The sequence below is a fragment of the Coffea arabica genome, chromosome 4e (genome assembly GCF_036785885.1).
Source record: "Coffea arabica cultivar ET-39 chromosome 4e, Coffea Arabica ET-39 HiFi, whole genome shotgun sequence".
In the NCBI taxonomy this organism is placed as follows: Eukaryota; Viridiplantae; Streptophyta; class Magnoliopsida; order Gentianales; family Rubiaceae; genus Coffea; species Coffea arabica.
Genome location: NC_092317.1, coordinates 48454354 through 48481504, shown reverse-complemented (window position 1 = coordinate 48481504; position 27151 = coordinate 48454354). Strand labels below are relative to the sequence as shown.

Sequence of the window (27151 nt, the reverse complement as noted above, 5' to 3'; positions counted from 1 at the left end):
TCATGACATCTAATGGCATGTAGTACTACAGGAAGTAATACATACAGCCATCTTCCCACATGAGAGATGTAAACTGATATAACTATGTGGATGTAGTAAGGACAGACACAACCTAGGCAACATAGGTACTCATGATGATTGGAAAGTCTTAATTAATGTAATCCCAAATCTAGAGGGTAAGTTTAACAAATTTTCAATAATCGATATGGTGTTAAAATATTTGTGTATCACGGATATGTTTTTTTTTTTTTTTTTTTTGAATACTTTTGCATATGGCATCTTAAGACATATTACAGTAATCCACTCTAAACAAGTTTTGGAATGAATTTGAAGTTATGTCAATAGTTAAGTGTCATCAAAGAAAATACTTACTATGGATGAATGATTTTATGACAAACAAGCACCCAACTCGGATTATAAGGGGTGTCAGATGACGGCAAAGTAAGCACCCAACTCGGATTATTCATGAATGAGTTTTTGAATACTTTTGCATGGTTGTTTTTTTAGGAAAATACAAGATATATATACCTATATTTATTTAATAATATACAAGGTACGTATGCTTGTATTTGCTTATTCTTTTTAATTATATATGTGTTCGTGATCCTATTTGAACAGTTTGCAAACTAATTCGTATTCGACTCAATTATTAAATGAACCTAATCTTGTGTTCAAGTTTGATTCGTATTTTATATAATCAAAGTTTTTCGACCTCGAACCTAATTGCAAACAATTTTGTTCATTAAAAGCTTTAAGTGAAGAGAATGAGAGATGGAAGTTGAATTTTTTAAGTGGGACGGAGACACTAAGGGCATCCCACCTTATTGCCATTCATAACTATGATTTGTCCCTCAATTTGTATGCAAAGAAAACCTAACAATGTAGATGCTACCATCTTATGTTTTAGTAGGAAACACAATTGCACTTCACTCAAATGAAAAAATAAATGCCTCCTTAGTGATATGAAAAATAGAGTTATTTATTATTAAAAGCAATTATGTAGGTAATTGTTCAAGGCAGATAAGTAATAGAACTATAAGGTTTGAATGGAATAGGTATTTTTAGAGGTGTTTTTGAAAATTTTTTATTATAACTTTAGATCTTAAAAACTTTCATTGTAGATATATTTGGAAGTGTTTTTCAAATTTAAAATTTTGTTGAGATATTTTTAAAAAAATTCGTCTTTCATCCATGCCATCAGTAGTTCCTTCTCTCCTTTCTCTTTCTCTCTCCCTCTCCTTTTTCCTTCTCCCCCTTCTTGCTTCCTCTTTTCTCCCCTATTCTTTCTCCCTCCCCTTTCCCGCAGCTTTCTCTTCTATCCCTATCTCCTTTATATATATTTCTCCTTCCCCTCCCTCTTCTCTCCTTCTCTCTTTCTTCCTTATCTCCATTTTCCCTTCCCTTTTTCCCTCACCTCCCTCCTTATTCTTTTCTCTGCACCCTTCTTCTCCTTCTTCCTTTCCCCTCTCCGCATCCCTCCCCTTCCTCCTCACAATCAGATCTAATCGTAGGGAAGGAGGGAGAAGATGCAGGGATATTGTCATTTAAAAAAATACTTACTATTGATAAATGAATTTTATGAGAAATAAAAACCTAAAGCAAGCACTCAATCAGAATATAAGACATGTCAAATAAGAGCAAAGCAAATATGGGAGTTAAGTAGGTGGAAATAGAATTTTTAACGAGTCGAATCAAGACAAAATTTTAATGTTTACACTCCATTAGTATATTATATAAACAAGGATCAATTTTGATTGAATATTATATGAACTACAAGTGTATTGTCTTGGGCACATTGGCTTGGTTCAATAACTTTTTGAACTAAAATCACGACTTCAAAAAATTATTGGACCCAATAGGCATGGAGCACCACCAATGATATCAGAGTAAAACTCGCATGGTCTCTGTATAGGATGAACTTGGGACCAAGTGGTGTTATGTTATGGTTTTGATTACGTAAAGAAGTGAAAGAAATTAAGTGTGGCATACGGCTAAGCGTCACGTTCAATGGGTTTATCTCTTTAACCCATATGAGCCACCTCTAGAATTCATACATGACTAAATAGACAATTTGAATTACAACCGAACTTTGCAAGAATGTAAAGTTCCAAAGATGGGGTGAGCGAAATGTCCCACATATGAAATGAAGGAAGAAAAGGAATGAAATATAATCTTTGATCCATTAGGTTACTAATAACTTGGATTAACCATTTTGTTCTCGTGATTTCAATTCAAAAGTTACTTGGGCCAACTCATGGGTTTTGGGCATTACAATAAGTGGTGTTCGAATTTAATTCGTTAATTTGTATACATATTTGAGTTCAAACTAAACGAGCTGAATTCCTAGCTCGAGTTCAAGTTCAAATTTGAGTTTGAAAATGATATAATTATATTTTTTAAAATAATACATGATTTAGAATTAATTTAATTTAATTATTTTGTTTTAGAAGTATAAATAATACACAAGTTTCATGTATAGTTATTTTTGAGGAAAAAAAATACAAGATATATTTCCCTATATTTAATAATATATAAGGCATTTACGCTCATATTTATTTATTCTTTATAATTATATATGTGTTTATGAATCTATTTGAGCAGTTAACGTATAGGTCATGTTCGACTCAATTATTAAATGAGTTTAATCTTGTGTTCAAACTCGATTCATTTATTATATGATTGAACTTTTTTCAAATTTGAACCTAATCATGAACAATTTATTCATTAAAAGCTTTAAGGAGAGAGAATGATAGATGGAAGTTGAATTTTTTAAGTGGGACAGAGACGCGAACAGTACTCTGCCCTATTGCCATCCAAACTATATTCATACCTCATTTTGTATGTACAAAAATACCTAAAAATTGTAGTATCTAATTGTACAATCTCATTTTTATTAGAAAACACGATCACACTTTACACAATGACAGAATAAATTCCTAATAATATAAAAAATAGTGTGTTTTTTATTATTGAAAACAATGACATAGTTAATTATTCAAGTAGATAAGCAATAAAACTATGAGATTCGTATGCACTAGATATTTTTACAGGTGTTTTTCATAAGTTTTAATGTAATTTTGTATGTTAAAGACTTTCACAGTAGATATATTTTAGAGTGTTTTTAACATTTAAAATTTTATCGATTTTTTTTTTTTAAAAAATTGTCTTTCTTATCACAGCCACCTACATCTTTTGTTCACTTGTCTCCCAACAGCTTCTCTTCTCTTATCTATCTTTCCCATTTCTATCTTTCTTTTTCTATTCCTTTCCATCTTTCTCTTCTCTTTCCCTCTTTCTCTTTCCCCTCCTTTTCCACTCCCGTACTCTTACCCTCATTCTCTTCTTCTTTTCTCTTTCTCTTGCCCCTCCCTTTGCTTCCTCTTCCTCTCTCTCCCCCCCCTTTGCTTCCTCTTCCTCTCTCTCCCCCCTTCCTCTCCTTGCTCTCTTCCTCTTTTCCTTTCCATCCCTCCTTCCTCCCTTTCTCTCACCGCATCTCTTTTGCTCCCTCTCTACAATCAAATCTAATCACATATGGGGAGAGGAGAGGTACGGAAGAAGGGGAGGAGAGAGAAGAGGAAAAGAAGTGGTAATGGAGGAGAATGGTAAAATGTGGGTGATGGTAGTGAAAAGTGGAGAGTAGTGGTGGAGGAAGAAATGGGTGCTGATATATTATTTTTATTTTTATTCTTTTTATCAACTTAAAGTGAGTTGTACTTGGGAGTTTTTAGGTTATTTTGGAGTGTTTTTGGATTAATGTTATTGTAGAATTGTATTTGAAATATAAGATTTTCCAAAAACTTAGAATCTATCAGAGCCATAGTTATCCCTACCCCTTTTTGAAATATTTTGAAAGTGTTGTAGGATGTTTTTAGGTTTTGTTACTATAGAAATATATATATATATATATTAATAGGGCAAAATATCTGTTGGTTCTCGAACTATTAAATTTATACACTTTTAGTCCAATTATTATTTGTATATTTTTAGTCTTCCAACTTATAACACAGACATAGTTTGAATCATTTTTTGACCAATCATGTCTGGTCACAGTTACAATTACCAGCTGTTGGTCAATAGTCGTTGATTGATTGTCATTGACCAATGTTTGACAACTATTTTACTATTGTCAAAATTTATAAATGAAATTATATCTTTAGAATATATTTTTTGGCATACGTTCCAAATATGGGTTTGGTTTTCTCTAAATCTTGATAGAAATGAGTAGATCTAAAATCAAATGTAGTTTTACCACTACTCCACAAGTCCTTTATCAAATCTTTCAAACTTTATATCAAAATATTTCCTGGAGTGATAAGAGTTCAAATTGACAAAAATTTGACACAAAATCCTCAAAATTTTTCTCAACATAACTTAGCACTCTCACGATCATTTTTGGCCATCTTAAGATTCATTTGGTGTCAAATTCTATAATATTTTATACTATTCAACTTCTTATACCATGGTTATTGCAAAATATAATTTATTTGATCATATTTACATTGAATTAAAAACCACTCAATTTTGGACCATTCCTTTTACTATGTTAATTTACTAGACTTTCAATTTTTTTGCTGGTGTATTGTGCGTAATACAGTTTTCATGGGTTTTAACAGTTCAAATGAATGAAGGGTTAGAATTACACGTTTTTAGAAATTGAAGGAATAAAAATTTGTAAATAATAGTTGGACTACTAAAAGTTTGACAAACTTAATAGTTTGAAAGCCAAACATATATTTTTCCCATATTAAAAAACATAAGGCCCATTTAAATTAAGTGTTTTAAGGACGTTCTTATTAAACTTTAAGGATAGATGTGTGTTTTAATAAAATTTTTGACTTTATTTTTTGGATTAATCTTTTATACACTAACAGTATATACACTTTTACTATTAGATGCATGACACATAATCTGAATTTGAATTTGAAATTCAAATTTTGCGTATGTGTTGTATATTCAACTGTGATAGTGTATATACAACGTCAGTGCATATAAAATTTACTCTTATTTTTTAGGAGTTTTTTTAACATGCTTTTAGAGTGTGTTTTCAGAAATTATAGAAAATGACTTTTATGCCCTCCACCTCTCTCTCTCTCTCCCCCCCCCCTCTTTTCTTCCCTGCCATCTATCTTCTTCTCTTTTCATCTACCAGTTCTCTTCATTCCTTCCCCACCTCCTCTTTCTCTCTATTTTCCACTACATCCTTCTTCTTTTTCTTATCTTTTCCCTTGCTCTGCTCTCCTTTCCCTCTTATCTCTTCCCTCTATCCTGATCTCCATCTGCCTAGTCCCAATCTAATCTAGATGAGCAAGGGAGAAAAAAAGATGAGATCTATTGGGCTTACTCAACAATTGGAGTATACACAGTATATATGGTGGCCAAGGAACTAAAGAGAAATAAGGGGAAAAGAAATACCATAAGTGGGGACAACAGTAGAAATGAGAATCGAACAGGAATATGGAAAACTCTATGGGGGAATGAATGTAAAACACAAGTTGAACCACTTTATATGGAAATGCCTAAAAGGAATCCTACCTATAAATGGAGTAATCAAGACCAGAACAGGAAGAGGAGAACCAATGTGCAAATGTTGTGGCAACCAAGTGGAAACATTGGAGCACATGCTTTTCTACTGTGAAAATGCAGAGGCAATATAAAAATGTAATCCAATAAGATGGGATGGACTGGAAAAGCACAGGGACAACTTCTGGCACTGGTGGAATGAACTTATAGGGGTAACTCAGAAAAAAGATGGACATGATCATATTGCCTTAACAATCAACATACTATGGCAGATTTGGAAGGCAAAAAATGAATTCCAGTTTAACACACTGAAGAAGCAGCCAATGGCTCAAATCAATAAAGCTTTTATCAGAATGGCTAGAGTATAAGGAAGTGCAATCGTCCAATAGTGTCAATCTTGAAAGAAACCAAGCGACTCGGTCTACCTAGATTATTTACATCAAAATTAAAGGAATTTAAAATGAACGACTTGAATTGTTTGAAATGATACGGTATGATTTGGACTGTTAACTTGTAGTAAACTAACTATTTCTTGTCATTTTTTTGAAGATTGAAGCAATGAGGGGTTTCCAGTAAAGGCCCACGCTTGGGCAACGCCCAATTTCATCCTAAGCAGGAGTAGGGCATCTGCTAGATATGTAGAAACGTCCCACTACGCTCCAAGCTCGAAACAAATTCAAGAATCTGTGCAAGTTGTTGGGTCACTTCACAAGAAACAACAAAAGCCTTGCATGGCCAACAATTGGAGCCCATTTCAGTTAGAGTATCATTGCTCATTTGCTCTCTCTCTCTCTCTCTATGGATTTGGGGCAGGGACGGTCATACAGTATGACCGTCCCTGCACGGTTAAGGGCCAAGATTTGCCCTCAAAATTTTGTGCGGCTGAGATTACACCATGTAACTCGATTTCCGCGCCAAGTGTGGGGCCCATCACTATCTGTTCTGAAAATACATCATGTGAAAAAAAAGTTACACGATGTACAAAGAAAGTTACGCACAGTTGATAATGATCAAAATTGCCCGGGACGGTTGCACCTCCGTGCCCCGAGTCCCTCTCTCTCTCTCTCTCTCTATATATATATATATTATGCAACAGTCCGAATCTTGCCGACTTAAAGCTCCCACTTTCGTTCTCAGTCTCTCAAGTCTTTAACCACATAGTGATAAATCAACTATTAACATAATATGCTAAGCTAAACCATTAGAAAAGCCTTTTATTATATCCTCGGTGAAAAATTAATTGTAGTGTTGCTGTTAGTTTTGTGAGACAAACTCTCGATTATCTGAATGGGGTTAGCGTAGCTAAGCCATTAGAGTAATAGGTTTAATTATGTAAAAGTGTAGAAGATCATAATAAATCTTTACATATAGATATACTTGTCGATTTCACAAATAAAAGATATATCATTTCCTATCTTTTGTGCCTATAATAACCCTAGAAGAAGTTCTCGGACTTGAAAAGGAATACGTGAGTTTTGAACGAATGACAAGCTGAGATGAATGATTCACTACTATTTGCTTGCTTGGAGAAAATTTCATCTCATGAAGTTCTTATCCAAGTTTGTGAAGTGTAAAAGTTATTAATTAGTCAAACCCTTCAAGATATTAGGACCCTGGAACTTCCCATTATTGTTGGATGTTTAAGAGAGCCATGACTGGCTGACTAGTGTATTTCACAAGTTGGATGCGAGGCAAATTGCCAAATTTGGGTTGCATGGTTTGTTGCCTGTTGGACGTGAAAGATTTCTTGCCTATTTATGGTCTAACCTGTTATGCACTATACTATACAGCATGATTTCCTCATCATTCCCTCCATCTGTGCGTGCTGCTGTTTTACATTGAACTTGGGAACATCATACAGGAGTTTATACACTTCTGATAACCTTATAAAAGAATAAAAAAGAAACAAAAATTAGAAGCCGATAATACATAAGTTGAAAAAGAAAAAAATTCAGGCAAGAACTCATAAAGGTGCAATATTCTCTTTATGCAAATTGCAAACAGTGAATAGACAATAATAATAATTGTTCTTTTGAGATACGTGGTACTACTTTTATCTGGTTGGAACTGTTGCATGAGTATGATTAGCATGCTTCAGTTAAAGCGACCCACATTTTTAGTGGCTCCTAACTTTTTCCAAGTGCCATTTTCGTTCCATCATTCTCAACTCAAAAGCTACCTCTGTGCTCCATTCTGCATATGATCATTGCAGTAACTTTAGTCTTTTTTTGCTTCAGATGCCTCTCCTGAAACATATCTTTCCTAATTTTCTTTTTTTGTGAAGTAGTACTTAAAACAAAAGATTTCCTGCATGGGTATCGTTCCGTACAAAAGTGTTAATACTGTAGCCAGCCAGCATGCTCAATTGATTTGCCCCCCTTTTCAATATTCAAATTGAAAAAGTTTCTCTTTACCAGGTTGGGCTAGCCAGCTGTCGTACGTGTTTCAGCCTTCAGGACAAGGACAAGAGGTTGCTTATGTACTAAAACGGAAGATGCAGAAACAAAAGAAGCAGAACAAGGAAATTATAAAGGTACACCAGAAGGGAAGGGGGAAGGGAGCATAATCCAATTTGTAGTTGTTTAGCAGTACTGCTTCTACTTGAGGGAAATCTAGATGAGGTAAGGAAGAGTTTGAGTTCTGATGTCGCAGAAGAGATGGCACCTATTTTGCTAGCTGCTATTAAATTCAATTTAAGCAAGCTAGCTAAACAGGTATCATCTCTCTGCAACACTAGAAACTGCAACTTCAATGTCATCATGGCCTGACAACTCTTGTCGTAACAAGTACGCGCATATGCTACTTCAGGTACTTCTTCAGTAGTGTTCTTTTTCTTACTATGTTTTTTGATAGCTCCATACAACTCTGCAGGTCTATCTGAAAAGACTGTTTCTTCTGTCAATTTTGATAACTCTGTTGGAGAAATGACAAGATTACGTTGTTGCTCATTCTTCTTGTTTTTGTTTGATTGGTTTAATTCGTCCCTCTTACTGCCTTGCTAATGGAGGAAAAAATTGACAATGATACCATGCAAGTTTGAGGCTTCTAGCCTCATCTGAGGCAGTACAGGAATTGGGGTGGGGGAGGACTCTCACTGGTTGAATTGCCCATTAGAAGTTAGAACAAGCAAAACAAGGTTTTGGCAACACATTGTGTTGATCGATATTGTAAGGATTTTTTTTTTATACACTATAACATCTTGAACATATGCGTCTCAAGATATTATGCGTCTCAAGATATTAGTTCTGGATATCCAGCTTTGTGAATCTTCAACAATTTATTCTACTAGAACCTTTACATGAAAATTTTGTTTTAAGTGACTAGAACCTTTACTATAATGAATCTTTACTCTTGAAAGGATTGGGCTTTGAACCTCATAGAATAGCTTAATTCCAATCAAACTCAGAAAAATGAATCATCCCAAAAGCAAGAACACAGATTAATCAAAGAAGAATCATAAGTCCTCTCAAACCAAAAAGCAGCCCAACTCGTCTCTCCACGTAACACAAAAGATGACTGCAAATATGCTATAATAAGCAAAGCAACCAAAGGGATACACGTAAGAACACCAAATTCACATATGGATTGGTTAACTTGGTTGCACCAGAAGGGGGGGATGGAGCAGGACCAGTAGTCACCTCAGCTGTGGTATTTTCTTTTGAACAAGTGTACTTGCACCGACTTGGAGGAACAACCCTGTAGACACCACTGCTTGCAAGGATGTAAACGTCCTTGCTGTTATCCTCACCAAAGGAATAGATGTATCCCAATGCCGGAAGTGTACTTCCAGGTACAAAGGTGCAACTTATGGGTGAATCATGAGCACAAGTAAAGGGGATCAGGTTGGAGGTAAAGTTCCCACTGTTTTCAGGGCTTTCAATGCCAGCCCACAGAGCTCCTGCATAAAGATCTGCATACAGATACCTGCAGTAACATCAAAATCATCATAAGAAGCCAATTGATAAGAGAGTATTCCATGAGGAGATTGTACTAAAAACAATTCAAACTCCCCTCTGTGATTGCAAATTCTGCATCAACCATGTCATACTGAACTCTTTGTTCCTTTTACTCTCTCAATGTGCTGATTTCAAATATATATTCATCTTTCCAAGACAAATTTGACATACTTACATTCCGTATGTGCAAGGATCAGTCTCTGCTCGGTAGAAATATCCTCCTGTGATTGATGCTGAGCCCTCATTCTTGTTCACAGCTGAGTGGTTGTATCCCATCACGGGGAAAATGGGGTTTATAGATTTTGCTGATGTATTTCCTCCAGGTGATTTTGGAGGATTGAAAAGATTAGGGCCCTCATACACATGCCATCCATAGTTTCCATTCTTCATGACCAGATCCACTTCTTCATACGTATCCTGATATGAAAGAAGTAATGTATAGTAATAAGCTTCCAATGCTTTATATCCAAACACCAAGCTGTTAATATCTCAAGCATTGAAGAACGTATAAATATATCAATTCAAAGTTGACTGGCTAAAAACCAGGATCATTACGTGATACGTTGCTATAGAATATGACTGATAGCTCATCAATATGTTTCCACCAAGTTTGTTTGATATGATCTCTTAATCAATTTGCAGAAGGCATCAGCAGTTGAATAAGCATAGATTCAATGAAAATAAAAGAAATGCTTTACCTGATAGAAGTCAGAAATGATAACACCCTGCAGCAATCTTAGCTTCTTGGTTTCTTACTTAGTGTGTAGGTTCTCATATACAAAAATTTTTCTAACGGGAAATTATAAATCCAAGTGACATAAGGGTAAGTTTAATCAGTTAGATGTTGATTAACATCAGTATGCTGGAAAAAAGTTTTCATATTATTCTTCACTCAAGGTTGAATAAGAAGTTTGGAAAGATGCACCATTGTGCATCACATAGCACAAACAGGATTTGTAGGTACCCTTGACAATGTAGAGCAAACATAGAATTCCAGATTTTTTCTTCTTAGAATCGACAATACCTGGCCTACATCAGCACACATGAAATAAGAAGGCCTCACAGAATCAAAACTACAACGCCAAGGATTTCTGAAGCCTAGGGCCCAAATTTCTGGTTGCAATTCTTTATCTTCAGTGTAAGGATTATCTCTGGGGATTGAGTAGTTTCCCCATAGAGAAAGCTGACTGATTTCTGCAGCACCTGATGCACAGTAAAAAGATACGACTCAAGGGAGGCAGTAATCAGGTATTGCCTTCTATTCTAAATGTTCTTATTGAAGCATCAAAGGCTGAGTACAGAAGAATACTAAATAGCAACTTAAATTACAAAGATTGTGATACTTTTGAAGCCAAATGAATTAATTGAAAAAAAATCTATACAACCTGAGAATGCCAAAAACAGCCAAATAGGAAGCAAAAGCTTTGAGGTCTAATTTCTGACTGGTAGGCAAACATGCTGTAGATGTTAAGGTGTGCTATTGAAGCATGCATAAGTTATTTCTAAGTTACAAGAAGGCTTATGAAAATTTTGATTGGTGGGGGTGCTCATTACCTATACATGCTACGGATGTAGGCATATTGTTTAAGCTTGCACAGCTGGTAAATGTTAATAACTGATTATGAGGGAAGAAGAAGAAGCAAAAGTTAAAAAATAATCATGGCAAGTGATACCATGTTGTTTCTGCAAATGTATAGGGAAGAACATAGCAGACAAAACTTCTGGTAACAACCAAACATAACAAGTCTGCTATTAAGACATTTGTATCAGACCTGGGACTAGCACTTCACAGTAAGAAAATGATTGATCCTCTTATGTTGTTGTAATTGGACCAATTGACATGGTAGATGCTCTTTGGCTAGCAATTTAGATATGGAGCATGTACAATGGTGAAAACTGATTTATCTTGTCCAAAGAAAACTGCTATGCAGGATATCCTAATGGTTGATCTTGATGAACTAAGTAACGTGGAAATTGTATCATAACAACTTACTTGGTATGTTATCAACATCAAGCCGCATGATTTTCCCGAGTAGGGATTTCTTGTTTTGTGAAAAATTGTATGGATCGCCTGAATTTCCACCATCCCCCATCATGAAGTACAAATATCCATCCGTTGGTCCAAAAAGAATCTGGCCTGCATGATGGGCCGTAAAGGGAAGACCCATGGTAAATATCCTTCTAACTTCTGATGGTTGGGCAGTTTTTGCCTGTAAAAAATAAGAAGCATGAAATCTAGTTAAATTATGGAGGAGAAGTGTAATGGGCAGGAAGCATAGTTCTGCTTGAGACATACCAAGGAGGGCTGGGATGCGGTACCGTTAACTGTAAACTCTGCTACTACACTTTGATATTGGCATGGAAAGGAGCCACTATCAGGAGGTAGTTGTGAAGCATCACAGTTCACATCCGAGTTACAAGCACATCTTCCTCCACAAGCAGGCCACTTTGTCTTATCACAATTGAACGAAGCAAAGAATCGTCCATTTGTTAAGAAGTTTGGATGAACTGCAATGCCCATCATCCCAAATGCAGTATCAAAGGTAACTTCGTCAGTTAAATCTAGAAAGGGATTGGCCTCATCAAGCTGCATTACACCTCCTGAACCCTGTTTGGGTATGGTGGCCAACCAAATCATGCCTGGTTGGTTTGAGAAAAAAGCACGGTTGGAGCCGTCTGGATGAGCAACCATGTTTAGATATGAACCATTTCCAATTTTTTCGAGGCACAAACCACTTGGAGGGATTGAAGTTCCAGTACTGTTAAGGTTTACAGGTTCACCAGCAAAGCATACTGAATTATCGTCAGAAGCTCCACCAAAAGCATTGCAGAAGTCTGATTGTGACTTCCAAATATCAGTCAACTTTGTAGAGTTGGATATTACTCCACCTCCAGCTTGACCTTGTACTGAAGCAGAAAAGGGTGAATTCATCATGGACACATTCTGACATGTAGTCCATAGTTTAGAGCAATAGTTATTTTCTGCTTGGCTTGTTTGGGTAAAATTTGGTAAGACAGTGGAGTTGCAAAGTACAGGAACTTGTCGAGGCCTGGAGTTGATCCTAAATAACTCTGCTGAAAATTGATCACATCTCTGTAAATGATGGAGATACCACAATTTACTGAGTATAGAAGAAGGTTAATGAAAAAGGTAAGCATATAGAGCTTGGGAATTCTAAGATGAACCTATTCTTATTATTTGCATATCGCTTTAACTGGAAATTTGTGTTTTTGTCCTAATTTGTCTGCGAACAAGACTTAAAGGCTTTTAAGGGGAAAAAGCATGCAAATTAAGATAAGACAACAATATCTCTCCATGAACTGCATCAAGTATGCTAAACAAGACAACTTCAAAGAATGGCAACTCTAAAAATTTCAAGATTATTTAATAGAAATTTACAGACAAGACTCGAACTAAAACATATCAATCAGCTGCTGCAATCCCAAGAAATTGTTCCTTGTAAGATCAGCAATAACAAGAAAACCAAAGTACAGAATAAATGTAGAGACTCATCGATTTACTGTTACTGAAACAGCTCGCATAGCCTATGAGTTTCGAACTCTTGGCTTCGAGCAATAGCAGTATTTTTGGTTTAAGAACAGAATCTTTAAATCTCGATTTGGTTGGTCAATTCAATATGATAAGAAATCCCGCTTTTGAGAGGAAGTAAAAGATAGCCAGGCATCGGCTTAAATTCCTAAGAGCAATAATACATGTTCTCACCGCACAAAGGATGGATTTGAGAAGGGAAGCACAGCTAGAGTCAGAAATGTTCATTGCTTTGAATTGATTCTTTATTTGCGAATCATCAGTAGAATTGCAGCATGATGTTCCATTGTAAGAGCAGAATGACAGAGGAACCTTCTGAGGAAGTGGCGCACCTATTCCATTCCACACCAGAAGAAGAAACAAACAAAATCATCTTAGAACTGAACAAACTCAATCCAGCTCAACAGAAGAGTGAATTACTAGCATGACATACTTGAATCTATGCATAAAGGAAGTGAGGATGAATGATGAAGAAACTGCAGCAAGCTCAGAAAAAGGAGTAGGAAACTCAAGTTCCTGCAGACTCCCATGTGTGATGCGTCCAAAAAACAAGAAATTAATCTTTTAACTCTTCCTTGAACAGCTGCAAATCTGTTTCTCTGCTAAATGACAACCTTCTCTAAAAATGGGATTTTTGTTTGTGTCTGGAATCTGCATATTCTGCCAAAATACCGAACTTTCTTGTCTCCCTCTTTGCAGCCTCCGTATTGCTATTGGCCTAATGTAGCTGTCGATCTCTTTGTACTTTGTAGGACCTAGACAGCTTCCGGAAGGGATAAGGGTTCTCTCGCTCCCTCCCTGAACCTGTCATTTTCTCTGGGACAGCAGGAGCAATTGACCCTTTCGTGGTCAAAATTGAGACGTAGGCATTGAAAGGACATTCCTACATGCAAAGTTGACTTTTTGAAATCATTTTGTCAACCTGAAAATGAAGGTTATAGTTATCCTACTTACTGATTTGGGTAGTTGAGAAGAGGAGAAGATGCATTAAGCTCAGCCTGCCTGTCTAGACAAACCAGGCTGGATGCATCCTTCTTGGTTGATTGAAGAGCTACTTGCTAGACAAGTTGAGAGCCTACATTCATTCATTAACTGCAATATCATGAGATTTGATTGAATGCATTGAAAAACATTCTGCATATCTATCTGATAAATAAATTGGCCACTTGGACTTGCTACTAGCAGAGAAGCAGAAGTGGGGAAAATGACATAATAATTTATCCAACAAAGAAATGCATATGTTACAGGGTATTACTACAACCGTACAAGTCGGGGTCTAGTTGAGTTTAGTGCAATTTTTTTTTGATTAGTTATTGTATTTCTTCACAATTTCGTTTGCATTTACAGACCCAATCATATATATATATATATATAGATATATATATCTACCGGTTCGATGGAGTTGGGATCATTCTCATCGATCAACTTCTTCTATATACAACTGATCTTCCCCTTCCACCGTCCACGTGTCGGCCCGAGCGTCACCGGGCATTGTTTGCTGCTCAACCCAATAGCCACTGTTCATCCTGATGGGCCGCCGTATTTTTTTGCCACGTGGCCGAAGGCCACTGGCTGCTCGGAAGAGCGCGGCTCTACCAGCATGAACAGTGGCTATTGGATTGAGTAGCGAACAGTGCCCAGCGGCGCTCGGAGCGACACGTGAACGGTGGAACGTGTGTCCTCGTGAAATGACATGTACATTAATTTATATGTACATTAATAAAATTCATGAGTATGATAAAATTTATAATTATATAAATGTGCATTATATTCGGTAAAAAGCACAACAATCGAACGTTCAGTCAGTTAGGCAGTCGCACATAATTCCAATTGTCGTTTCTATTATTAAGTCAGTATATATCATATCTATGCGCTTTATCCAGATTTTATGTCCACACGGGTACTACTGTTGGGTAAGAGACAAATAGACGACAAGTCATGACATGCTCATCAATGAGGCAAGAAGTTTAGGCTTTGTTTGGATTGCCGTTTTTCGCCAAAAAATTACGTCGTTTTCCGTGATCACATTTCCCTATTACCTTTTTTCCTCACATATATCAAATCGCTACAGTAATTTTTCCATGCTTGGATTGCTTGTTTTCGTCGGAAAATATTATCGTTTTCCGTGATCACATTTCCCTATCACCTTTTTCCCTCACATATATCAAATCGCTACAGTAATTTTTTCATGAAAAATGACGAAAAATGCAATCCAAACACAACCTTTTTCCATGGAAAATGACGGAAAATGCAATCCAAACGGGGCCTTACTTTGTGGTGTAAGTAGAGGTGGCAATTTTTGACACAACTTGAAAACACGACATAAATTTAACACGAAATTAATGGGTTTGGGTTGAGATAACACGGGTTGGGGTCAGAATCGAGTCAAACCTAATGAACCCGAAAAAAAAAAAGAGGTTGAATTCAGGTCACTGACAGGTTGACCTGATAACCCGTTTATGAATTAAAAATAATTTAATAAATATAAAAATATTTTATCTAACTAAACTAAGTTATTTTTTTTCCCCAAAGGCATTAACCACTTAATCATAAATGAATTTGTTTAACTTGTGTGAAGTTGGAATTATTATATTTGGACAAATGATATATTACATTATTTTCTATTTTTATAGTATCTTAATTTATTTTAGATCTAGTTTGGAATAAAATACTTTTACAGTGTTTTAATTTATTTCAGATCTAATTTGGGATTATTTTATCGAGATTTTTATTACTTGATTATGCAATTAGCCTTGTACGAAATTGGTTCTATCAGAAACTACAATAGTCAATTAGTAAATTGAAATTATGTTTCAGGTCCAATCCAAATTTTTCGGGTTCGAGTCAGGTATCCTAATCTGTTTCCGATTGACAAGTCGTGTTCGAATCAACAAGTTATCTGTTATACCCGAATCTCAACCCGACCTACCAACCCGATTGCCACCCGTAGTTGTAAGGTTGTAGCAGTCAAGATGAATGAATGAATGAATGTCTGGAAAATTTGATGAGTGAGGCTCATGAGACTCATCACTCTTTTCCCCTTAAATCTTTGTCACACACATTGAATTCAGTCAAGTTGATAAGTCTTTCGTATATGAAACTTCTAAAGATTTTGAAATTGAAAACATATATATCTTGTCACTTCAAAACCAATTGTAAAAATACTCACCTGTGAAATTGATTTTTGAATACAACAAGTATAACAATCTGCTGACCAATATAATAAAGCTGATAGCCGTATGTTCTCACCAACTCCAAAGTTTTTCACGAGTGTAATTAGTAACAAATAGATTAAGGCAGGAGATGTTGTCTGGACCTACCTGTTTTTAAAGCTTCAATAAGTAGGATATAATTTAATAAACAGATAAATGAAGACTAGATGGAAGGGAATCCAATCGAGGTCCCGGCATGCCAACCAGAAAGAATTAAAAAAAAAAACCCATAAAATTTGAAGAAGTCATAGACAAATTAAGTATTGTGAAATAGAATATATGTTTACTTATTGGAGTTTGGACTCCTTAGTATATGCTTATATTTGTTTTTTTACAAATTTATTTGGGAATTTGCCCTTTTGACCATCTGGGTCTACTAACTTCGAAATTAACTCCATCGATCTTATTTGTAAATTATCTAATATACCCTTTAGTTAAATATACAATTCACAAGTACGATGTTTTTTTTTTTTTTTTTTTGATAGAAACTTATTTTTTTTAGGATAAAAAATTTTGAATATGCAGCTTCGCTTCATTTTTATTTTCCAACCTTGGACTGTCTCATGCCACCGAAAAGCTTAGAAAATAAAATAAAACTTTTTTGATTGCTATGGGTAACATGCTCAACGAATGAAATACTCCTCCATCCCGTGAATATAGACATCTTTTTCATACTAATTAAATTAAGAAGCGTAAGTTAATATAATTGACCAATAGTCGTTAGGGCTATTGAACGAGTAACTTGATGTCCCACTTGACAGACCAAGGTTCAAACCTAACTGCCGAATTTGGGGATAGGGAGGGATTAGGGCGGGGGGGGGGGTAGGGGAAGGAAAAAATGAAAAAATATCCCTCCATTAATACTAGTTTATCATTGTATCTATTACCATTATTGGAATGATTGATTAATGTAATAGTATATTAGTTGATAAAGATGCACAAAGGCATAGTAGTAAACTGATGAATTCACGACCCTTTTAAAAGAAAATAAGCCTAAAATTTGGAACAAACACAGAAAAAGTGAATCTACATAGGGCATAAAAAGAATTTGAAAGCATGGGGCACTTTTTTTTTTTTTTTTTTTCCTTTGTTTGGTCTAATAATTCTAGTGGGTCAAGGGAGGCATATACTACTGGTCCCCTTGTGCTTGGTAGACGAAATCAACGTCTTTGTGACGGGCAAAAGACGAATACTACAAAATTCAAAGAGCTGCGTTGAAATAAGAGATTTTTTTTTTTTTTTTGGTAAGAAGGAAAATTCAATTAAGCTGAAATAGGAGATTGAGAAAGGCCACTTTACGTGAATGCATGTCAGTTCACAAATGAGGTGACCAAAACGACGACGAAGGTAGGCGGATTGCAGTGATTAGAGAAAATAAAAATTAATGGTGGCGTTTATTTTTTAAAATGATCCAAGGAAAAAAAAAAAGAAAGAAAGAAAGAAAGGAGACATCGTGAGCCTTCCCAAAACTTTTTTCATATTTCCAGTGACCTTGATTTTGGCCTGAACTTTTTTGAAATATAATATTTGGTAGTCAGACGATTCCAGAATTTACTTTAACTCCGAAACTCTTTTGAAATATTTAGGTGTGTGTTGATAATTTCATCATTGACAGTTTTAAAGGCTGCATCATTTCTGTTAAGTGTTGCCAAGGTATATGAACGTTACAAGCACTTGTGACCAAAGTCATCCGTGACTTTGTTTTTTTTTTTTTTTTTGCCGGCACATTTAACTTAATCTAATCTACTCCTACTCTAGCCTACTCAGGAGGGAGGCGTTGGCCAACTGAGCCGAGAGAACCGACGGGCTGCGATTCGATTTACCAATTTCTTAGGGACTACCCCACAGGCGAGAGGAAAAGAGAAAAAAAATGACATTATATAGCAGCTGAAGGCATAGAAATGCACTATCATGAACAAGGTACTACTTTAGAGTAGGACAATCAAGGACAGATTAAATTAATGAGCATGAAGAACAATGAATGATGTCTTGCACCAAAGTGGTCTCAGAAAAATTAACAGCCCATGTTTGTCTACTCTAGTTTGTCTTCTTTCCTTTTGATCCCTTAAATGGCTGAATCAGCTCAACTATCTAGAGCACCCAGTGCTTTCATGTCTTCCAGGAATGCCATGTAGGAGTCGTCAATGCTCTGTGGTTTCGGTGCGGATGATGAGCCACTTGATTCTTGCTTTGTCTCAGCTGGAGCTGCCACTGCGTGGTTCACTGGTGTCGTATTTGATGGCTTTGGCTTTGCTTTTGGTGCTGCAGATTCTCTTCTGACGCGAACAGATGCAGGAACCTGCAAGTAGAACGCAGGAACATTCTGAGATAAAGGAAAATGGAAGAAAAATTGACAATTGATGTAAGTGGGGTTGCTAAACATCATCAGGAACAAGATGGCATATTCTTACACTGAAGACTGCAAGAATATCATATTTCATACAGCACCAAACTACCCTGTTACATATGAAGCTGTATGACAAGGAAAGTCAGACCATGAACACCCATTTATATCTTAAATCAAGTTAATTAGATGATGTGCAGGAGCAGACTGATCCACATTCAATTGACCAATGTCGACGAATAAAATTACCAGCAATAGCGTCACCACACATTTTTGCATTAGGAAGGGGGGAAAAAAGCTTAGCCAAAATTGAGATCGATCTCTGGAATACAGGAAAAGAAGCAAACACATAAGAGAGAGTTAAAAGCAACAAAATGCAAAAGCAAGCATAAAACGGCACAAGTGGACTAGATAGTTTAGCATGTTGAATTTCGACCAAATACATCATCTATGGGATGACATAAAACAGACTGCTAATAACAAGAAACAGGAAAGCAAGAGCCTGGACAGCTTTGACAAAGTAATACAAGGGAAACATCTGGCCTAAAAATGCAATGGCTTAAAAGAAGTTGGCTCAGTAACAAATTTCAAGTATTTTGGAGCCACATAAGAGGGAGATGTGAGTTGTTGTATCAGACAGCTCAATTAAAGATAGTTCTACAGATTGTGCCAAATGAGTGATTGCTACTTTATGGATACGATATGATTGGTTATTCTTACAATCTAGAATTTCGTTGTATTTCAACCTCTGTAGCTGTTGTTGTATCAGACAGCTCAATTAAAGATAGTTCTTCCAAACATGGATTCTTCAATCAATTTGCATCAGGCAAAATTACATACTTATTCAAATATTAATAGATAAATAAATGGAGTGACATATCACCAGCGATCAATAATTACTTCAAAGCATATGCTGCAGATGCAAATGCACAACACAAGCAAAGATGTTAACTTACCATGGCTGTCAGCTCTGGTGTGTGCTGTGCTAGGGGTCTTTTAACAACAGTTGATGCAGCTGATTTAACATATGATGGTTTCTGTGGAGCAGGTAGTCTAGCACCAGGGTCATCTTGTGGAATAGGTGAGGGACCAGGTGGAAGTGGTGGTCTCATCATTGGTGGAGGTCCAAAAGAGGGTCTTGCAATAACTGGGACCATAACACCAGGTGGAGCAGGTTGCCCAACAATTCCGCTGCCAGGCAATGCAGGCCGCATATCTGTTGGAGGTGGCGGTGGGGGAAATCGTGAAATTCCTGGAGGTAAAACATCAGGCTGCAATGGTGGAGCCATGGCAGGTCCTGGCAGTGGAGGCTGTTGCCTCAGAGGTGGAGGTGGAGGTGGAATCATTTTTGACAGATCGTAACCAGGATTATTAGCATCAGATTCAGAAGATGTGCCTTCCAACTGATTATTGACCATCTTTGGTGCCAAACCCATTGGTGGAGGAGGGGGAGGTGGGGGAAGTGTTGCTGTTGCCTGCAAAAGGAAACAAATACTTCAAGTCAATAGACATAAACCACAAGAAAGCAGTCCATAAACATCAGCTATCAGGAAAATGAATGTAATGTCCAGTGTGACAAAAGTTCAAGTAAAAGATTACAATTTACAAATTTTTCTTCCATTCCACATTTCTCAATGAAATCGGACAAGCACGCCAAAACTCTTTATCAATGCTTTTCACAAATTTCAAAGATAATGGTTTGATTATGTTTCTAATACTTCCCCAATACATATTCTGAGAGAGGACATACCTGAAATGGATCCCGTGAAGCTTGATCATCAGATTTTGCAAACTGGCTTTTCTCCGTCTCACTTCCACCAGTTCCAGGAGGTGCAGGTTGAGCAGATTGATGGAGAGATGGGGGTGGAGGGAGTGATGAACGGATAGCCATTTGGTCCTTTGGAGGGGGTCCAGGAGGAGGTGGTGGTGGTGGCAAAGGTGGAGGCGGCAACAAAGTACCGGAGTCTGTTACTGGAGGCTTTGGTGGTACAGGTGGGGGAGGTGGCAATGGCAAAGATGCAGGCAATTCGGAGGCATCACCAGAGTCCATGTCACCAGTACGAGGCAGAGGTGGAGGTGGAGGTGGAGGAGGAATGGGTAAAGCAGCATCATCCAAGTCTGAGTTTGAAGAAGATGCAGCACCACTTGATGTGGCCGCAGACAATGGTATTCTAGGTCCTGTAGTTCAAAATATATAACTATTAGATGCACACAGACAGAGAGAGCAAGTTCATAAGAAAATAGAAACTGAAATACACACCTACAGATGATTTAAACATGGGAGGTTTTCCAGGTGGAGGAGCTCCTGTAGGATTTAGTGTAGGGTGATAGTAAACTGAATCCTGCACCAATTGACAGCCAAATGAGACAGATGAAGAGCTAAATTTTAACATATAAGATATTTTGGTTCAAGAAAGAAGCTACTTCAGCTTTTGGGTGCTTCGCTCTTTCTTCCTCTTCTGCAGCGGAGCGCCTACGAGGAGGAGGTCCCAAATGGCTGCAGCAGAGATAATTCAAGGGATTAGTTTGAATAGTTTAGCATTCAGGAAAAATTCAAACTTCACAACTTGAATGTTAGGTCACGAGAAAAATGTCTTCACCTGAACATCACTGGCGTTTCACCCTTATCCTTTGCTTTATCCTCATATTCCTGCTCCAAGAATGTAAAAAACACTCTTCAATATATGTAAATCACCAGTCAAACAAAAAAGTTAAACAAACTACTCAGCAACATCTGCTTGACATGGAACGAATTGACAGTTTCAAATGCAGTGCAAAATAAATAACAAACCAATGAAGTAGTGCAACAAATCCGTAGATGACCATTTTCTTATCTTGAGTAAACGGTCAGGAGCATAACAGGGGGCTTTTTTCGTTATACTTTCTTCTCCATTTTATATTCTCGCGTCCCCTTTTCTTGTGCTGCTCAAAGAGTCTAAGAACAACTTAAAGGAACATTGACAACACTTGCCTAGAGACTGACCTCATTAGGATTTAGTTATCTCAGCCTTCCTTTTGTCATTCTTTTCTTGGAAGGAGAGTGCTGGGCAGGAGAGGCTGCAAGAGAAGTGGTGCCTAGCACCCCTGCCAGGCTTCCTTTTTTTTTTTTCTTTTGACAAAAAATTTGTTATTTGCTTTATCATTGTGGGCGGAGAGTCGGAGACAAAAGGAAGGGCAAAAGAAACCCAGGCCAAGCAATTGAATGAAAACATAGCTATAGAATTTATCATGTAATGACTATATCAAAAATCAATATTTACATACTGAAGCACTTTACTTCGTATCCATGTTTCAAACAAATATACCATCTTCTGTCAAAGAAGAAGATTTATTGCTCGGAGACAAGATAAATGCTCCAATGAACAGAATAATGGAAAACTACATATGCTATGCCTAAGGAAACATCACCTTTCTCTTCTTCAGAACAAGATTTAGTGTATCTTCAAGTTGTCTCTTCTTGTGTTTTCTTGCTTTATCCAGAGCACCTTCTGCTTCTGCATTGAGTACAGTAAAGCATTTTAGGGCACTGCCAGGGCACTTAATCAATCAAAAGCTATTAGGACTTTGAAATACACTGACATGGCTAAAACAAAGACCAACACTGCATACTTTTTCAAGACAAACACTGAAAACCCCAGAAATCCAAAAAGGAATCCCAGAAATCCAAAAAGGAAAAGGCAAGGAAAAGAATATCAACTAGAAATTGCCAAGAGTTTAAGAAGGATATAACTTCAAAACAAGAAGCACATAGGACCGAAAGAAACACAAAGTACTAAACCACCACAGCCACTGAAAAATGTGTTTTTGATTTGGGAGTAGAAGATATTAAATCCAAGTATGAACCAACAAGTGTAGCCCAATATTGTTTCATAGTTGCAGAAACAGATATTTCTAAACAGCAAGTCTTTATCAAAGGGCTTTAGTAGGAAATCCCAATGAAGTTTGTAAACTAGATATGATCAAACTTGTATCGTCTGGCTTTTCTTTGAATGAGTAATAGTGGCACGTTTCTTTAAATAATACTAAAAATATAAAAAGTTCTACAAATGAGGCAAATGTGGAGGTCGTTCTCCAAATAAAGTTGCCACACATCAGGTGTGCGGCAACAAAGGAAAATCTTCTTTTTTTTTAATTTTTTTTGGAAATAATAAAACTTATTTTTGCATTTCAGTCCTTAACTTAAAATATTTAATGTGAGAGCTGCAGCAAACTATCTCACAATTTTTTTTAAAAAAATCTATGTTAGAAACTCTCACAATTTAAAAAAAAATCTTACTGTTTTTTCTTTTTCTTTTTTTTTTTTGTGTTAAACAACCAGGTGACTGAATAATGTTGGGGAAATTTGAAATGAGAAATAATCCTCCTAAGTTTCTGCCATTTGGCAATACATTTTCATAAAAAACGAAAGTATGTGAAAGAGTTTAGATCTTGCTCTGGTTGCCGTTGGCCTGAGCCCAAATCTTGTTAAGGCTTATCTAATTTGGAAATACGGAAAATAGGGTATATACTATGATTATAACACTGAATTTACCAAAAACTAAATACTTAAAAAATATTCGAGCATCAACAATTAAGGACTATTCCCATCCACGAAAACTGAAAAAAAAAAAAAAGAGGTCAACACTCTAATTGTGATATTTTTTGACGACCCTATCACAATTTAAGCCTTACCTTACCTTACAGACCTCTCATCCTGCAAAAAGAAATCAAATATGAGCAAGAAATGCTCAGCAAAATTACTGCACGAACTCTGAATAATGAGCTCTGTTCTAGTGTGTTTGTGTGGGTTTAAAAGAGAATTTATGTATTGATCAAAAATTGGAAGACGGCCTGCAGCAAAACTATCAACCCTGAATAATGAACTCTATTCTAGTGTGTCTGTGTAGGTTTATCTCGTCCCACTTTTAATCCACATAAGAACTCAGATTGGAAATATCTGATATCCATGTTGTAACATGTAACAAGTAAAACGGATTAACAATTGGTTATCAACTAATTAACAAGAACCAGAGTTTTTGAGCCTGGGTAAAATTGAATGACAAAATGATCCATATGTATCTCAACTGGCTAGAAGCTAATAGCTGACTTTGGACCCAAAAATAATAATAATAAATATATATAAAGCGGGGCCGAGGTCTTGTTTGCTGTTAAAGACATATACTACCATGTTGCTACAGGTTGAATCAAGGTAAAAATGTAAAATCAAAGAACCATAAAAGATAGAAAATCACATGAACCTTTATTGGTATTTGGAAAAACTCTAACATAGATATTTTTTTTTAAATAGTGAGAGTTGCTGCACGCTACTCTCACATTAAATTTTTTAATAATTTAATTGCATTTCTTGAAGGACCGAAATGCAAAAATATGTTTCCTTAGTGTCTATTTCAAAAAATATATATATTAAAAAAAAAGATTTTCCTTTGTTGCCGCACACCAGGGGTGTAGCAACTTTATTTGGAGAACAACCTTCACATTTGCCTCATTTGAGGGACTTTTTATTTTTTTAGTATTATTTAAAGAAATTTGCCGAGTAATAGTCACACAAATAAAATTTATTCCCTCTTATCCTTCCGCCACTCTCCAACTTTTCCCAGACAATGACAGTATGGCATCATGCTCTGCATTACTGCAGCACCCTACATGAACTAGAGATTGGAAGACCTTGAAGAAGAAGTGAATATCTTAACTAAGAACTATGACCTAAGTAGTCAATAGATATGTTCTACTCTTCCAAATAACCTGCATCTGACAACTCAAAAGGTGCACTTAATATGTTCTTGATGTTAAAATTAGGGTGTGTTTGTAAATTTATGACAGCACTTTCCTTTCTTCATCTTCCTGACATGCATAGGAGTATAAACTTGGTCTAACTTATCCATTTGAAAGATTTAAACAGCCCAAGTATTTAAATTGCAACCAAAACTTCGACTGATGGTTATCAAAAGCTCAGAAGTTCCAACCACCACTCAACCGAAGATGTTGAAAGGGGAAAAAAAACCTTCGAAATGATTAAAATAAAAGAAACTAATAACTCAGCATGTATTGTCTGTGAGGAACCAAGCACCTGCAATGTTCTTTGTTTCTACATCAACACAATTTTGCAGGAAAAGTTACTTGTCAAACAAAAGCCCCTCAAGTCACAATACTTTCAATTTTATTGAGAGGATTGCATTAGTATTTACTAGACGTCAATACTATAATTTGACTTCTTCTGGATAGTCATTTTAAGGACTAAACAACATGGAAAACTAAATGCAGTTATTCCCACATCCATTAAAATTTGCTGCAAAAAAAGAAGAAAAGACATGACACCAAAATCCCCAGATGAATTGCACAGAAAATAAGAAAGTCTCACTCCTCAAGATCAATTCCATTTCAAGAACAGTCAAACTTACTCATGGCTTCCAGCTTGGATATCTGCTCCCTTAGTGTCTCAGGATCTTTCTTCAAAATCCCCACCTCCCGCACCTTTTTCCTTTCTTTTTTGTTCTACATAGGCATCAAAATTAGAACATGAGTTTCAGAAGATAAAATATTTAAAAGACCAAGTTACAGAGAAGAATTTGTGCGCCAGCACATAGATGGCCATTATTATGCATGCAATTAACAGGTGTTCATAATCTATAGCGAATCCTATGAGGTCTTGAATAAAACTAGAATGCTACATTGTACCGCATAAAACTGAACTTTAGAAAAAGTTGAAGGAACACTACGTGCCAGAACATTACAGTTAGCTTCTAGCGGCAAAACAATCCACTGCATCCTGCAGCTTAGTTGTTTTGACCACTAAATCTTGCACTTCAAACTAATTACCTCTCGCTCATGTAGTTCGTGAACCTATCAAACTGCCTAATGAAATGCACCTCTAGAAAATTGAACCCAACTTGTCTTCTATCCCTGAACTCTGATTACTCCTTTGCTATCCTTTCTATCAAGATTCTGGGACATCATATCTACTGTTGATCTTCACATCACCACTTTAGCAGTGCACAACAATTAGATGCTAGTGATAGTCTAAAAGGCCGGCTTGTCGATACTCTCCACAAGCAGCAGTCCGCCCTGCCTGGCCCACTAAATAATATGTACTGTTTCCACTGGATGATCAACTACAAAACATACCCTCCCTCCTCACACCTTCTACACCTCTCCCAAATATCTAAGGAATATTTTAGCTTGATTTATGCCCCATAAACGTCTACAAAGATGAAAATAGTAAGTTGCTGTCATTATAATCCTATACAACAGTGATTAAGCAGCCGTACAATACTAGAGTCCCACTTTTATCACATTTTTCTAAACCAACACGGCCATTTACAGCTTTTCTTATCTAGTCATAATTCAATTTTCATACCAAACCAAATGCACTATCACCTCCTAAACTCAAATTAACCCCAACTTCCCAAAAAAATTAAGAATAAAAAAATAATAATAATTAAAAAGGTAGCTTTTTTTTTTTTTTTACTCTTTGTTTGCCAATTCATATCCTCATTTAAATAAAAATTCAGCATAAATCACCAAAACCCTAAGTAAGCACAAAAATCTAAATTTGATGCATACAAGACGAGCGGACAACATTTAATACATAGGAAACTATATCAAAATTACACAAACGAATTACATGAAACCAAATACAGAGAATGAGATAAATAGTATAGCATACCCGTTTTAACTCCTTCTTGCGAAGCTCTTTCCGGTAAGCATCGGTAGGGTTCATAACCTTGCCTCCTTTTGTCGTCTTCATTGTTACGCGCCGGCGTCCCCCTCTCTCTCTCTCTCTGTATATTTATTCTGCAAGTTTCCTTGCTACTGGTATATGTATACACTGCCCAGACGACGTCGCTTCAGAGCATGAAAGTTGCAAAGCCTTCTTCTTCTTCTTCCTCTTCGCTGCTACTTTCTCTCTCTCTCTCTCTCTCTCTTAAATTCTGATCGGAACATTAATTTACTACTAATAATTCACTTTGCCTGCCCAGATAGAGAGGTCCAGTCCATGTTCTGTAGGATGCCGACTTAAAGTGGGCTTGGACACTGTTTCAAAAAATTTAAGACAAAGAGTAATAGTGGGTTTGACCGTGGACGGACGGGTATGTGTCTTGGGCTGGTTAGGTCAGGATGTTGGTCTTTTGATCAACGAATGGTATTTCTTATTTATGATTAGTGGCCCAACACATGTGATTAAACGGATAGGCAATCTTTTTTTTTTTTTTTTGTTTAAGTATAAGTGGGAGGTCCATTAAACATACAGAAAGAAAATAAAAAGATCCCACCTTATCCCTTTTTTTGAAAAATAAAAACTCTTTTCGGTATGAATTCCAATTATTCTGGTATATAGTTTTATCAGTCATTATAGCTTAATCAAGCTAGACTTCATAAGCGCCCCTCCTGGGCAGCTCATTTGGTTACGACAGCCCCTTGAAAGTCGTTGTCCAGCTCCCCCACCAGGGATCGAGTCTCAAGGTTACCATGTTCGGGGGGAAGAGGCCTCTCCTCCCGGGCCGGAGTGGGATTAGTTAGGCCCCGTAAGGATTGATCCGGACACCCACTCCGTCAGAGAAAAAAAAAAAAA

At 36.5% G+C, this 27151-nt stretch overlaps 2 protein-coding genes across 4 annotated transcripts; both read right to left on the bottom strand.

Annotated features, from left to right (window-relative positions):
* Positions 1-8931: 8931 nt before the first annotated feature.
* On the bottom strand, positions 8932-14356 carry LOC113741146 (HIPL1 protein-like). Its single transcript, XM_072048057.1, has 7 exons — positions 13460-14356; positions 13201-13358; positions 11773-12570; positions 11470-11686; positions 10501-10679; positions 9652-9893; positions 8932-9444 (listed from the first exon to the last, which is right to left on the bottom strand). The coding sequence occupies exons 1-7, from the start codon at positions 13554-13556 to the stop codon at positions 9048-9050; spliced, it is 2088 nt and encodes a 695-aa protein (XP_071904158.1). The 5' UTR covers positions 13557-14356; the 3' UTR covers positions 8932-9047.
* Positions 14357-18098: 3742 nt separating this feature from the next.
* Positions 18099-26500, bottom strand: LOC113740397 (protein EARLY FLOWERING 5). Of its 3 annotated transcripts, XM_072048055.1 has the most exons (11): positions 26246-26470; positions 24981-25074; positions 21991-22076; positions 21183-21232; positions 21007-21079; positions 20843-20924; positions 20333-20760; positions 19539-20057; positions 18832-18904; positions 18650-18710; positions 18099-18537 (listed from the first exon to the last, which is right to left on the bottom strand). In XM_072048055.1, exons 1-10 carry the CDS (start codon positions 26324-26326, stop codon positions 18691-18693), a joined length of 1506 nt encoding a protein of 501 aa, XP_071904156.1. In that variant the 5' UTR covers positions 26327-26470; the 3' UTR covers positions 18099-18537; positions 18650-18690. The 3 variants fall into 3 exon arrangements, with proteins under 3 accessions (XP_071904156.1, XP_071904154.1, XP_071904155.1); XM_072048054.1 differs by lacking the exon at positions 18650-18710 and having other exon boundaries at positions 18266-18537; XM_072048053.1 differs by lacking the exons at positions 18650-18710; positions 18832-18904 and having other exon boundaries at positions 26246-26500.
* Positions 26501-27151: the final 651 nt, after the last annotated feature.